The 15,913-nt window shown below is 38.1% G+C and overlaps 1 protein-coding gene across 5 annotated transcripts in view; it reads left to right on the top strand.

Moving 5' to 3' along the window:
• RCBTB1 (RCC1 and BTB domain containing protein 1) overlaps positions 1-15,913 on the top strand; it is an 82,292-nt gene that overhangs the window by 24,342 nt on the left and 42,037 nt on the right. For 4 of the 5 annotated variants that reach the window (XM_090258804.1, XM_090258805.1, XM_090258803.1 and 1 more), the window contains exons 4-5: positions 10,320-10,486; positions 13,838-13,996. In XM_090258804.1, coding sequence (XP_090114930.1) covers positions 10,320-10,486; positions 13,838-13,996 — 326 coding nt within the window. The remainder of the gene's footprint in view (positions 1-10,319; positions 10,487-13,837; positions 13,997-15,913) is intronic. The other variant, XM_090258808.1, reaches the window with a different exon arrangement.

Below are 15,913 nucleotides of genomic sequence, written 5' to 3'. Positions count from 1 at the left end.
TATATGTATCAACTAAGTCCATTTGATCTAGAGTATTGTTCAATGTGTCAGTATCCTTGGTGTTTCTTTGCTTTGAAGATCTATCTATTGTTGACAATGGGTGTTAAAGTCCCCTACTATGAGTGTTGCTGTTGATATTTTTCTTGTAGTCTTTCAAGATATTCCTTATATATTTGGGTGCTTCTGTGTTGGGTGCATATATGTTTACCAGGGTTATACCTTCTTGATGGATTGTTCCCTTAAGTATTATGAACTCTTTTTTTTTATGGCCTTTGCTGTGAAATCTAAATATTGCTACCCCAGCTTCTTTTTGGTGTCCATTTGCTTAGAATACTTTTTTCCATTCCTTCTCTTTCATCTGTGTATATCTTTTGTTTTGAGGTTTGTCTCTTCTAGAGAGCATATATGTGGGTCATGTTTTCATATCCATTCTGCTACCCTGTGTCTTTTGATTGGAGCATTGAATCCATTTACATTTAAGGTTATTATTGACCGGTATTTATTCATTTCCCTTTGTATCTCTTTTCCTCTCCCTCTTTCTCTTCTTTTTCTTAAAGCATTCGCTTTATCATGTCTTGCAATGCTGGTTTGGTGGAGATGTATTCTTTTAGTCTTCCTTTGTCTGGGAAACTCCTTATTTCACCTTCCATTTTGAAAGAGAGGCTTGCTGGACAGAATAGTCTTGGTTGTAAGCCTTTGTTTTTCATCACTTGAAATATTTTTTACCATTCCATTGTGGCTTGTAATGTTTCTGTTGAGAAATAAGCTGATAGCCTTATCGGAGTTTCCTTGAATGTTATTTGCTGTTTTTCTCTTGCTGCCTTTAGGATTCTCTCTTTGTCTTTGGATGTTGCCGTTTTAATTATGACGTGCCTTGAAGTGGGCCTCCTTGGGTTTATCTTCATTGGGACCCTCTGTGCTTCCTGTACTTGTGAGACTTTCTCTCCTCATGTTTGGGAAGTTTTCTGTCATTACTTTTTTAATCAGGTTTTCTATCCCTTGCTTCTCTTCTTTTCCTTCTGGTATCCCTATGATATGGATATTGTTGCATTTCAAATTGTCCTGAAGCTCTCTTAAACCCTCTTTATTCCTTTTCAGCCTTTTTTCATCTTGTTGCAGTGTCTGGGAATTTTTTTCTATGTTGTCCTCTAGCTCACTGATCTGGTCCTCTGCTTCATTTAGCCTGCTTTTGATCGATTCTACTGTGTTCTTCAGTTCAGAAATTGTATTCTTCATTTCTTCCTTGTTCTTATTGATAGTTTCTATGTCCATTTTTATGCTGGTGTAGTTCTCAGTAAGTTCCTTGTAGCTTCCCTGGAGTTCTTTGTAGTTCCCCTGGAGTTCGTTGTAGTTTTCTGAGTTTGTTGAGTTCATTGAGGTTTCTCATTACCATTGTTTTGAATTCCATGTCTGATAGTTTGCTTGCCTCTATTTCATCTATCCTCCCTTCTGGGAATTCCTCCTTTCCTTTTGTTGGGATGTTATTTCTCCTTCTCCCCATTTTGGGTGGTTCTTCTTGTTGTTTTGTTCTTAGATTGACCTGCTTTTATTTTCTGCCTTTGTGGTGTGACCTTCCTGTATACATTTGTTAAGCTGCTGCCTCCCACTGATGCCACTTGGAGGGGAGTCGTCTGCTTACAAGATTTCTCCCTTAGCACTGGGGATGATTCTGTATTGGGATCTAGATTGCTGCTCTCCCAGCCCTTTTTCCAGAGCCAGCACCCAAAACTTTTAATGAAGTGCCTCTAGTTCACTTCATCCTCCTTTGTCCTCAGCCAGGTGTGAGTGCACTCCCTCATGCAGGCCAGGGGTAGGTTGACCAGTTGCACACTGGGGTGGGCCAGTTGCAGGCTTTTCTGCGCACTGGCATGGGGCTAACAGTTGGCCTCATTTTACTTTTAATTCAATTTTCATTGTTATAATACATTGTACACAATATACATTAAAAATGCTGTGCATTGTATATCATATGTATGTAAATACATATATTTGTGCGTATTGCGTGTTTTACAATCATACTGTTTTAAAACAACTTAACACTTTAAATCATCAAATAGTTTATGACTTTTACTAAGAAGCAGAAGGGCTTCTGTCTTACCCCTCTTCACTCTTAGAAACTGCTCTTTGGAAGGAGCCACTTTTAATTCTTTCAGATGTTTCTTCTGATATTTAATCTCATATATATTTTTTTTTTAATACACTTATAGTGCTATTTCAGAGAAGGAAAACTCTGACTCCAAAAAACCTCCGCTGCCTTGCGGCATACCTCTTCAGGGGAAAGGCTAAGGGAGTAAACCCCGACAGAAAATCCGGAGCCGGAGTCCCTAAGGCGGTTTGACGTTGTAGTCAACACCGGCAACTCCTGCGGCGCACCTGAAGCCAAGCTGTATTGACTCCGTCTTTCCCTTGGACCCTTCAGCTGCGAAGAGAGGGGGGGTCTGCTGCATGGGCAACAGCAGACCCTCCATATCACCCTGCCCAGGCTCTGTAGCTTCAGCTTCACTGGAGAGGACACTCCAGCGTCATCGCAAGATGTCGATTCAACACGGGAGGAGACAGATACCGTGTCACTCCCGAGTCGGACTGCACAGCCATTCTCGGTGGTGCAGATAGACTCTTAAGAAGCTACACCATCGTCTCTCGAGACGGACGGCTGCCAACGACGATAGTGCTATTTCTAAATTTTTAATTTTATATATTATCCTTTGACTTTTTTTAATGGCAGATAGAATTTAACTCTTTCCCTAGTTTCCCTCCACTTTTCATTACAATATCACCATTTTGGTGAAGTCAGTGTTCAGTGTTTATATTATTAGAACTCTAGAAGTGAGCTCACCTCCTTTCTTATATAACTATTTTCCTGGGGTTCACTTACTTACTTTTCTATACATTTATCATTACCATATGCCTGAACTTTTCTTCTACAGAGCAGTAGTGCTTCAAAGTACATCTGATCATGTCAGGTCATCTCTGGAGCCTCTGTGTCCTCTGCAACCTGGCTGTCACTCTTGGCCTACTGCACAGCTGTCAGCCTAGAACTTCATTTCACCATTATCCTTGGAAGTCCCTTCACCTTTGTCCTCTCTGAGTCTCCTATTCTTTGTGTCTTATAATCCTCCTTGGATTATACCCTCATTTGGGTGAAACACATTCTCTAAAAGCTTCCTAAGGAAAGGGGTATGAGAGAAATATTTGAGACCTTGTCTGAAAATGTCTTTATTTTACCCTTGCAGTTGATCCATGGTTTGGTGGGGCTTAGAATTCCTAATTGGAAATTATGTTTCCTCAGAATTTTGAAATCATTGCACCTTTTCAAGGTTTAAGGTTTGCTCTTAAAAATCTGGTGCCATTCTGCCTTTTGCTATTTTGCATAGAACTTTTTTCATTTTTTGAAGCTTTAAGGATCTTTTCTTTAATCTGAATGTTCTGAAATAACCATGATTATGTACTCTGATAATTTTTAATTTATTGTATTAGTCGTTCTATTGGTCCTTCAATCTGGAAAAACTTCATTTCTAGAAAAATTTCTTGTAATATTTCATGGACAGTTTCCCTTCTTTGTTTTCTCTGTTCTCTCTTTTTCTGGAATTTTTCTTAGAAAGACATTAGAGATTCAAAATCTACTTTTGGGAAAATTTCTTTAACGTATCTTACAACCCTTATGGTCAAATTTTAACATTTCTGCTGTTACATTTCCAACTTCTCTTTCTTGTTCTCTAACTGTTCTTTTTTAGAACCTCCTGTTCTTGTTTCATGGTATTCAATATCTTTTCTTTGAGGCTGTAGTAATTATAGATTATTTTAAAATTATTTTCTGCTCTTCAGTTTCTTGCTTGCTTGCCTTTTTACCTGCCTTTGTTTTGTTTCTTCTTTCACTTTGTTTTGTTCTCTGACTTTTAAGTTAGAGGGTTCTTTAAAAGTTTGATCCTTGGCTACCTGTTTACAGGTAACAGCCAGGCGCTAATATACATATTGGGAGTTCTATGTTCATGGGTGGGACTTGCCAAATACTGAGCTTCACTTTAGAGAGATAATAACTGTTCATTTAGGATGCTCCCGATGTCAGTGTATGAATTTCTGTAGGGTGGCATCCTCCAGTTCCTGACCTGGAATATATTTTTGTTTTATTTTATTTTATTTTGTTTCTGCCAAATTTCTTGGTGCTGCCCTAAGGAAGGGCAGGGATCTCAGTATTTAGTATGGGGATTTCCAGTTCTTCTCTCGCTACAGTGCCTCCTTGCTGCCTTCAGAGTTTCTATGTATCTTTTCCCCAGAACCCTCAGTCTTATTTTCTTTGTTGTGTTACATGGGGAAGGGAGGGAAGCAGGTTTGGGCAAAGGTAAAAGATGGGCTGAAGTGCTGTTATTATAAGAAACTCACAGCAAGTAAATGCTGTAAGTCTCTTGTATTTTTCCAGGATTGGAGAGAGAGAATTGCCTGACCCTCTAGGAGGAGGAGGAGGACTTGGGGTCTTACTACTTCTGTTTTCAGTTGTACCCTGCCCTTGTATCTCTCCTGTGGTCTCTGGGCCTTTGTGAAATTCCAGGGCTGGAACTGGCTGCCTCTTCTGCTGATGCAGTGTCACCTTCTCTGGTCTGCTGTGTTACTTACCACATCTATTTACTTTCCAGCTCCCCAAATTTTGTTGTCATTACTCCTGTTGTATTTTCTTCTTTATTTTTCTTGTCCTTGCACCTTTATACCTTCCCCAACCCCATCCCTTATTAACATTTCAGTAGGATTTTGGGAGTGAGTGAAGATAAAAACATGTGTTCAGTTCTCCATTGTTTATTTGCCTATGTGGTATTTCTAAAGGGCGTTTTATGAATATTTTGATAAATGCTTTGTTGTTAAATTGAATATCTAGTCTTACCTGGTGACAGCTCTGAAGATCAATATTCATTTGGTATTATTATTTCACATACACACCTAAGGCCTGTGGATTTCTTTTTGTCTTCTGAAACAATATTGAATTAGATTACTTATAAAATTAATTTTTTCTGGTCACTTATCCAAGTCAGTGTCCAGTTTGTGATGGCTACACTGAGTTTCCTTGAAGGTCAGAGATTCATAGAATGCTGCTTTGCCTCCCTCTAATCTTTCCCTTCCCTACTCTCCACTCTCCCTTCTAGCCTCGTATTATTTCACTGTCATATCCTTGGGTAATTTTGCTCATCTTTAATTTTCAAGTGATCCTGAAGTTTCATCCTTCAGCTTTTAGAGAGGCAGTGTGGCAATTGGATGCTGGCATCCAGCTGGATTGGGCTGCTTTGAAAACTTTCTCAGAAATTGGAACTATGAGCCCTCTCATGAAGGAGTTAACTTTTCCTATGCATTATCAAGTAAAAGGGGAAGAAAGATGTATGTATACTGTTTTACAGAGTAAAATAATGTAATAAGGAGAAAGTAATTGCCCAGGGCAAATCTGGAGAGGACTTATAGTAGCACTGTCAACATCTCGGGAGTAAGTCCTTTATCCTGGGGGGCATCTGGGTGACACAGCACAGCGTTGACTAGGTCTCTGTCATGCACTGCTTAGATCCACATCTTCCTGTATGTTTTGGGCATAACTCCTCCAGGATTCTGGTGGGCCTCTTTTCCTAGGGAAAATTTATAAAAAGATCTTTAGTGGGGTATATTACAACCTCTGCACTGCAGCTGTCTCCTGATACTCATCTCCTCTTTCCTCTAGAAACTTTCTAGATTACCTTCACATTTGGCTACTACGTGGTTTGGGTGACTTACCTGATTGTGTGACCCAGACTCTCATCTCTTACGGAGTATGAGTCCCTTACCATGCTGTCTTTTGGCTATGGTTGGTGCACATTTCTGTTTACTGTCACTAGTAGGCAAGTGTCACCTGGACCCCAAGCCAGCTTGTTATCACTCTTTCCAGCAGGCAGCTTTTGGATGCTGTAATATATGATAGGACCAGGGAGCAATGTTGCACCTCTTTTGCTATAAAGTAACTCCCTTGGTCTGATGAGATGTTTTGTGGAATACTATGCAGTGGACTAAATTCTCTGTAAGCCCTCAGATAGTGGTAGTGGCTGAGGCCCTGTGCACAGGAAACCCATATCTGGGTTAGATGTTGATTACTGTTAATATGCATGGCTGCTCATTCTAAGATGAAATGGGTCCATTTGGAATCATCTTGCTACCATATACTTAGATGGTCTCTTGACAGGTCGTCCTTTATCAGGATTTCTGCATTGGTTCTGTTACTGTTGTAGTGGGCATTCAGCAATGATAGTAGGTAGATCAGACTTGGTTAGTGGGAATCAAGTCTTCTGTTATTTGCATTTTTCTGCTTCTGAGTGAGTTTGAGCATGTTTTCATATACATAGTTAAGACCCATTTACATTTCTTTTATTGTGAACGTCAGTTCATTTTTCTATAGGATTCTTGATTGTTTTCTTAGAAGCTCTTTTTATATTGGAGATTATCTCGTAGTAATACAAACTACAAATATTTTTTCCCAATATTAATTTTTTTCTTTGCTCATGGAGTTTATTTCCATGTAGAGTTTTTTCAAAAATATAACTAGGTTTATCACTCTTTTTTAAGGCTTCTGGATTTTGTGTTACAGGAACGTTTTCCTTACTCCCAGATTATGGAGGAACATACTAATTTTTTCCTTCTAGTTCTTGTATGATCTTTTTTTTTTTAAGTATATTTTATTGATTATGTTGTTCCAGTAGTCAAAATTTTTTTCCCTTTGCTCCTCTCTGCCCAATACCCCGCTTTCCTCCAGCAATCCCACCCCTCCTTAGTTCATGTCCATGGGTCGTGCTTATAAGTTTTTTGACTTTACCCTTTCCTGTATTATTCTTAACTTCCCCCTATCTATTCTGTACCAACCAATTATGCTTCTTAATCCCTGCACCATTTCCCCATTTCTCTCCCTTCCCCTTCCAGTTGATAACCATCCAAATGGTCCCCATACCTATGATTCCATTCCTGTTCTGGTTTGCTTAGTTGGATTTTGCTTTTATTAGATTCAGTTGTTGATAGTTGTGAGTTTGTCATTTTAATGTTCACAGTTTTGATCTTTTTTTAAAATAAGTCACTTTAACATTTCATGTAATAATGGCTTGGTGCTGATGAACTCCTTTAGCTTTATCTTGTCTGGGAAGCACTTTATTTACCCTTCCTTTCTAAATGATAGCTTTGCTGGATAGAGTAATCTTTATTGTGGGTCCTTGCTTTTCATCACATTGAATACTTGCCAGTCCCTTCTTGCCTGCAAAGTTTCTTTTGAGAAATCAGATGATAGTCTTATAGGCACCCCTTTGTAGGTAACTCTGCTTTTCTCTTGCTGCTTTTAAGATTCTCTCTTTTCTTGAACCTTTGGCATTTTAATTATGACGTTTCTTGGTGTGGTCCTTTTTGGATCTAGCTTGTTTGGGATTCTCTGTGTTTCCTGGACTTATACGTCTATTTCTTTCACCAAATTTGGGAAGTTTTTCATCATTATTTTTTCACATAAGCTTTCAATTTCTTGCTCTTCCTCTTTTCCTTCTGGCACCCCTATGATTTGGATGTTGGCACATTTAAAGTTGTCCCAGAGGTTCTTACACCTCTCTTCATTTTTTTCAATTCTTGTTTCCTCATTCTGTACTGGTTGACCGTTTTTTTCTTCCTTATGTTCCAAATCATTGATTTGAACCTTGGTTTCCTTCCCTTCATCACTGGTTTTGTGTGGATTTTTTTTTTTGTTTGTTTGTTTCATTTAGAATAGTCTTCAATTCTTCTCTTATGCGTTTGTCATACTTAAGCATATCTGTCAAGTCTGTGAGCATCTTTAACACCAGTATTTTGAATTCTATGTCTGTTATGTTGGCTATCTCCTTGTTGCTTAGTTCTCCCACTGGAACCTTGATCCTTTCATTTTTTGGGGCCATACTTCTCTGTCTCCTCATCTTGACAGGCTCCTGTGTTTGTTTGCATCTGTGTCTTAGGCAGACTGTCACATCTGTTACATTGCAAGGGACAGAGCCTTAGGTATTCGTCAGTGCTGGGTGACCCATTTCACCATGTTGTGGTGCTGTATGTGGGGGAGGGGTCTGAGAAGGAACAGTGCCCTTTGATCAGCGCTCACTCCTTTTCCAGGCTCTTCTCCTGCTTTCCCATATGGGACTGAAGCCTCTCAAGCTGTTGCCCTGCCTGTCATTCTGAGAGTTGGGTGGGTCTGTGGATGTTCTAGGACAATGGGGGTCCTTTAAACAAGGAGACTCTGCTGACAGGCTGGCAGTTTCTTCCTCCGCCCCACCCCCACTGGTTTTCACAGTCAGAAGCAATGAGCCTTTATTTTCCCCGGCACTGGAACTGTAGCTGTGCAGTCTCGTCTGTGGCTGGAAGCACTCCCCGATGTCCCTCCCTACTTTTTAAAACATGTGACTGTGCTCTCTGCTGGTCTTCCACCGCTGCTGCTGCTGCTGCCTCACTGCTTCTGCTCTGTTCCAGCTGCACCCCGCCTGCCTGTGGATGAGTATTTCTTCGTTATATTTTTGTTTGATGGACTTCCATGCACCTCAATTTTCTTGAATTTCTGGTTGTCTCTAGTTTTGAGATAGTTGTATTCCTTCTTAGTTGTGGAGGGAGAAACAGCATGTCTTTGTAGGCCTCCATCTTGGCCAGAAGTTCGGTCTTATTTTTTTTATATTTAAATTTATGATTTATTGTGAAGTTATGGTGCATGGTATGAAGAATGAATCTAATTTTTCCATATGACTGTCCAATTATATCAATCCAACTTGTAAAAAAGTCCCATTTCCCCCCAACTGACATAGCTTTAATTTCCATATAAAACAATTGGTTTATTTCTAGACTTCCAATTCCATTCCATTGGTTGGTCTGTCTGTTCGTGTCCTAGTATTAATCTTAGTTTTAGAAACATTTTATAGGTTTAGTAACTGATGGAGCTAGCTATCTTCTTGCTTTTTAAAAAGATTTTTCTATTTATTCTTGTGTTTTCTTTTCATTGAACTGCTTAATCAAGTTTTCTAACTCCAGAAAGTAACTTGAGGCATGTTACTACCATTATTTAAATTTTTAAATTTACAAACAGAAAACTAGTATCTGTATGATTTTAGTTTTACTGTCCAAGAACAAGGTATTTATTTCTTCCTGTTTATGTACATATTTTTTTTTTATCTTTTAGGAGTTAAAACACTCATAGTTTTGGACATGTCTATCATTTGATATAACTTTAACATAATATTGTGAATTTTTTTTTTATTTTTTAGGTTTTATACTCTTTTTTTCCAGTCTTGAGCCTTATCCTTCTTAGGATAAAATTTCCCATTTATGTTTTCTATCACAATTTCTATAATAGGGAAAACCTCTTGTGAGACATGCTTCAGATGTTCTCTAGATCTGGCTTGTACTACCTGGAAGAGAATCCTAATTTTGTTGGCTTATAGTCATTCTAGAGGAGATAATTAGAAACCTATTTAAGTATGAGTATCTGTCCCCTGATTGCTTGCGAACTGTTGTTACAGAGTTAGCAGCCTGACAATAACACTTGAATTTCTTCTGTCTCCCTTGGATGTTGTTGTTGCCAGACCTAGGTTGTCCTTAAAAAGTCAGTATGTTTCATTACCGTGAGAAAGACATGAGAAAAATATTTAACTCTGAGATATTTGCTTTTGATATCCAGCACGTTGTGGGAGGAAATGCATGGAATAATGGTACTTACAGAGAGGACACATAACAGAAAACTGATCTCTATCAGAATCCAAAAAAGTCATTTAAAAAAAAGTTCAGCCAGATTTTACACCAATAGCATGAGAGAACTCCTGTGATTTTTGTATATAGTATATACAAAATATACACCTCTTTCCTTTTGCAAGTAGTACACCTCTTTTCTCTGTACTTTGTGAGTGAGTGACACACACACATTCCCCTGGCAGTTCCCTGAGACTTGGTATTTGGTAAAACGATGGTAAAGATTAGTACATATTGAACTTTCTTGTGACTTCTGCTTTTTTGCTTGGTATCTGACACAGAAACTATTGAGAAGATTCAAAGTGTTTAAAAGGTCTAATTTTTGTATACATAAGGTGACTTATGACTATAGAGCTGATATTCTATGTTAGTACCAAGTTCTTTCCTTAGCAATTTTGCATCTTGTCTATCCTGTTTTCTTATCCATCCCTCTTTCCCCAACCCCTCATGAGTGGTTACTTTATAGGGAGGAAGGGCAATGTGAAATAAATTAAGGTTGGAGAATGACTTGTGCAAAACTTGGAGAAGAAAGTACAGGGGTTACCATTTCTTCCTGGAGCTGATTCTTTGTGTGTGGCCATCTTGTATAGATGGAGTTGTTTATGCCTGGGGCCACAATGGATATAACCAGCTTGGGAATGGGACAACCAACCTAGGCATTGCTCCCATCCAAGTCTGTACCAATCTCTTGATCAAGCAAGTGGTTGAAGTAGCTTGTGGCTCACATCATTCAGTGGCTCTGGCAGCTGATGGAGAGGTAAGTGCATTGCTTTTATTCTTTATTTTTAAATTGTGGTAATATACACATAATATAAAATTTGCCATCTTAACCATTTTAATAGTGTAGTTCAGTGCCATTAAGTACTTTCATATTGTTGTGTAACCATCACCACCATTCATCTGCAGAACTCTTCATCTTGCCAAAATGAAACTTTGCACCCATTAAGCATTAATTCTCCACTTCATCTAACCAGGGCCTCTGGCCTTCACCTTCTGTATTGATGAGTTGAATCACACAGCATTTGTCTTTTTGTGGTTGCCTTATTTCACTTAGCATAATGTCTTCAAGGTCTATCCATGTGGTAGCATGTGTCAGAATATCCTTCCTTTTTAAAGGCTAAATAATATTCCAGTGTGTGTATATGCTACATTTTATTAATTTTTCTATTGATGGATATTTGGGTTGTTTCTACCTTTAAACTATTGTGAAAGTGCCTTGCTTTAAAAAAAAAACAAAAAACCATACTCCTACTTGGTATAGTGTGAATGTAGTAGCCCTGTGTGCATAGCTAAAAATATTGTAGGAATGCATTCTTTTTATAGCATGTCCTATATATCATGTGATCAGGACCACTCTTTATGATAGCAGACTTTAGTCTTCAGGGAGCTGAGACTCATGCTGTTTGCTAAGACTACAAAATAGAGTATATGACAGTGTTTTGTACTTTTTTAAAAAAATGACCCCATTTTTTAAGGTGTATTTTGTTTTTCAGTAAATGTAATGATGTCATAGAAAATAACTACCAATAGGAACTGTAACACTTGTTCACCCCACAAGTTTCATGTTTATGTTAAAGGTTACTCATCCTATTGATTCTGCTTTCTAATCTCATATTATTTTGTTCCACCTCATGTCTATAATCTCAGGTCCGGCCTTGGACTATTGCTATGGTTTCTTTTTATACCATAGCTTTTTAATTGGTCCACCTGTCCAATATTCTCCATCTCCTATGATTTCTAAAACAAGTCAGATTATATTGTTCTCTGTTTAAAATTCTTCAATGGTCTTAGAGTGATTTTTATGAAGTAGAATGGATTATGCATGAAGAAACCAAAGCAGCTCAAGGAGATCAAGGTTTCTTGGTTGGGATGTTGCTAGGGCCAGGCTAGCCCCAGAATTCCATGTTTCCTAGTCTGTTTCTTGGTTAGTAGAAATACAATCCCCATTTAAAAAAATAAAAGACAGCAACATTACAAGGGAACTGGGGATATTTGAGAAGTGCTAGGAAAATGATTGTTGAAATTAGAACTTACTAATTTGTACAATCTAGATTCCTGGTAATTTTCACCTTAAGCATATGTTAATTTGGATAATTGAGCTAAATATTTGCATTATTATACTAGATATGCCTGTGAATCTGCTTTCAGTCGTTGTTCTCCTAGTGCAGAAGTTATTTCCTCTACTGCGAACATTTCCATTTTCCTGATTCTTCTCTCTGATCACACTCCTGTTTGATAGAACAGGAGCTAATGACCTTGAAGTGACTTTTTTTGGTTATTTTTCATCTTTTTACTAGATTTTAACTAGCTTAGAGATTTAGTTGTGTCTCTCTCTCCGTTAGAAATATGATTTTTAGGTTATGTCAGGTCATAGGCCAAAAGTAATAAGCAAGATGCAATTAAGGAGGGGAAGCTGCTTGGAGCTGAGAGACAGTGAGTGAGAACTCAAGAGAAAATATTACGGAGAATAGACTAACAGCCTGCTGCCATTTCTGTAGGGACTCCCTGAGTAGGGCAAAAGCATAAGGGAAGAAATGAAGAAATAAAGAATGAAATAAAGAAAAATCCACAGAAAACAAGCAGCGAAGGGAAGGAAGCCGGGGTTCAAATCAACGATTTGGAACATAAGGAAGAAATAAACATTCAACCAAAACAGAATGAAGAAACAAGAATTCAAAAAATGAGGAGAGAATAAGAAGACTCTGAGACATCTCCAAAAGTGCTAACACCCGAATCATAGGGGTGCCAGAGGGAGAAGAGGAAGAACAAGAAATTGAAAACTTAGTTGAAAAAATAATGAAAGAAAACTTTCCTAATTTTGCCAAGGAAATAGACATACAAGTCCATTAAGCACAGAGAGTCCCAAACAAGTTGGACCAAAAAAGGACCACACCAACATACATTATAATTAAAATGCCAAAGATGAAAGATAAAGATAAAGAGAGAATTTTAAAAGTAGCAAGAGAAAAGCAGAGAGTCACCTACTAAGGAGTTCCTGAAGGACTTTCAGTTCATTTCTCAAAAGAAACTGCAGGCAAGATGGGACTGGCAAGAAGTATTCAAAGTAATGAAAAGCAAGAAATTGCAACCTGGATTACCCTATTCAGCAAAGCTATCATTTAGAATGGAAGGGCAGATAAAATGCTTCCCAGACAAGGTAAAACTAAAGGAGTTCATCATCACCAGGCCTTATTATATGAAATGTTAAAGGTACTTACTTAAGAAAAAGGAGAAGATCAAAACTATGAGTATTAAAATGACAACAAACTTACAACTATCAATAATTGAATCTAAAAAAACAAAAACAAAACGAACTAAGCAAACAACTAGAACAGGAACAGAATCACAGATATGGAGATCATATGGAGGGTTATCAGTAGGGAGGGGGAAGGGGAAGAATGGGGGAAAATGGACAGGGATCAAGAAGCATAATTTGTAGGAACAAAATAGACAAGGGGATGTTAGGAATAGTAAAGGAAATGGGGAAGCCAAAGAACTTATATGCATAACCCATGGACATGAACTAAGGGGGGAGGGTTTGGTGGAGGGAAGAGAGTATTGGGCAGAGTGGGGCAAAAGGGGGAAAACTGGGACAACTCTAATAGCATAATCAATAAAATATACTTAAAAAACAAACAAAAAACCAGTCAAAGGAAAAAAGAATATGGCCAAAGAGTTATGCAGTTTTTCCAAGCCACTTTGCTTATATAACATATAATTCATTTCTTATTGATGCCAGATTTAAAAACATATATATCTGCCATTATTATAGAGGCGATATGTTATAGTGATTAAGCACACAGCTGGACTGTGTTGGGTTCAAATTTCACATCTACTACTTATGAACTGTAGAACCTCAAGCAAGTCACTTAACCTCTCTGTGTCTCCATTTCCATACATAAAATGGGGATGATAATAGTGTCTATCCCAGGCTCACCTTACATGATTGCTATGAGGATTAAATAGATTAATGCAAGAAAGAACATAGAGCCCTTCAGCACATTGTAAATACTCTCAAGTGGATTTATTTTTATTTTATGATTATTGTAGTCAGACATAGAATTTTCACCCTTACCATATTTCTTTTGTTTCCCCTTCTCTTCTGTAGGTATTTGCTTGGGGCTATAACAACTGTGGCCAGGTAGGATCCGGATCTACAGCAAATCAACCAACTCCTCGTAAAGTTACAAACTGTTTACATATTAAGAGGGTGGTAGGCATTTCCTGTGGTCAGACCTCATCCATGGCTGTCCTGGACAATGGTGAGGTGAGCTCTCTCTGCATTCCCCTTTCACATCTCCTCTCCTCTTTCAATGAAATGGTTTTTTTATTTTTCATGATGTGTGTGTATTAATTAGATATGGAAGGAAGAGCGCTTTGCTTTGATAGCCCCACTGAGTGTACTGGTACTGACTGAGGAGTAATCAGGGGATGTTTTCTCCTCAGTGTGAATTTTTAAATTCCAAGATTATCTGCAACTAAAGATTCTAATGCGCCTAAGTTTTATATTTTATTTTTGAAATCCAGATAGCTTAATGCTCATACGTATTTGTTTGCAATTTAATTCACTGATTAAAAGTTTCGATATACCTTATTTTTTCCAATAAAAAAAAAAATCAGCTGTGCACTCTTTGAAGTTACCTGATGATGTTTATAAGCTGTCAATGACTTCAGTGTGCATGGTGTCTCTGTAGAACTACCTGACTATATATGGAATATTTGTTCTCAGGAAGAAGCAACTTAAAAAAACAGAACTTTCTGTCCTGATTGTAGTTACCTACTTTAAAAAACCCACCTTTCAATAATCCTCTACCATGGTCACTTTGAATGAATGTTCATTTTAAAAAATATTCTGGTTGCAACTTCTGCTTAAATGGACCTGTTACCACCTCTGCATGTCTTCATACACAAAAATTATCCAAAGGTACATCTTTGGACATACAGGCATGGAGTCATGCCCTGGGGTGCTAAGAGTGCTCACCCTGTGTTAACTTATTTTTTGAATCAATCCTGGTATCTTGGATAATTTCAGAATTCCTCGGGATAGTCATATGACATCTGCTCTTCTGGCATTATTTGCTTCCCTTTTATTTTTAAAAATAAATTTAATTTTAAAATTATTATTTAGTTATTTTAACAGAGTAAAACAAATGAAACACATAAAGTAAAAAGTAAATGAATACATTTTCTCCAAACTTGTTAATAGTTTGTTGTAGGAGGTCTGTCTAGAAGGTATCCAGCCATGTACTATGAAAACTGGAAACATTTATTGAAGAAGAGACAGGATACAAGAAACATTGTACACAGGGCAATGATGCCTCAGTCTCCTTCAAAGTAAGCACCTTGGAACCTCACACAGTTCTCCCAGTCACCAGCAGCTGCCCCATTGTATTTTCTTGAATCTCATCAAAGATCTGAAATCTCTTCCCTTTCTAAGGTGATTTTAGTTTTGGGAAAAGCCAGAAGTCACAGGGCACCAAATCTGGGCTGTAGTGGGGCTGAGTCACCTCGGTGATTTGATGTTTTGTCAAAAAGTCTGTACGAGACGTGATGTATGAGCAGGCACATTGTTGTGCTGAAGCTGCCTGTCACCAGTTGCCCATAGCTGCGGCCCTCTGAATCATCTGAATAGTTTCCATGGAGAAATGTTCAAGCTTAATGCAAACTTTGATGCAGATTTGTTGTTCTACTTGCTCAGTTATTTCGAATGAGATGACCACACAGTACACATGCTCACTCAAGGGCTTCTACTGCTCCCACTGACTAGTATAGTCATTGTTCACACATGTGCATTCCAGTCCACTCTCCTTGGTTGCCAGGTTGCACTGATGTGCAAATCGTTCTCATTATATTAACAATTGCTGCACTTTTTCCAGACCTCATACAGTATTTCCTCACTTATCGCGGTATCGCAGGTATTACATTCTAGAACACCCCTCCACCCCGCGATAGGTGAAAATCCACGAAGTAGGAACCTTACATTTATTTTAGTATTTATATATATTTTAAGGCTTTATAAACCCTTCCCACACACTTATAAACCGTTCCCATTCCCTTATTAACCTTTCCCAGTCCCTTATTAACCTTTTCCACACTCTTATAAACACTGCTTATGTTCCTAAACATATTCTACACTCTTAAGCCTACGTAACTTTAACAACATACGTATACAGTACCGCAAAAT

This window comes from Furipterus horrens, unplaced genomic scaffold, assembly GCF_987537825.1.
Source record: "Furipterus horrens unplaced genomic scaffold, mFurHor1.1.pri manual_scaffold_12, whole genome shotgun sequence".
NCBI classification, from domain to species: Eukaryota; Metazoa; Chordata; class Mammalia; order Chiroptera; family Furipteridae; genus Furipterus; species Furipterus horrens.
Note: the sequence above shows the minus strand (reverse complement) of the source record. Positions and strands in the feature narration are given on the sequence as shown.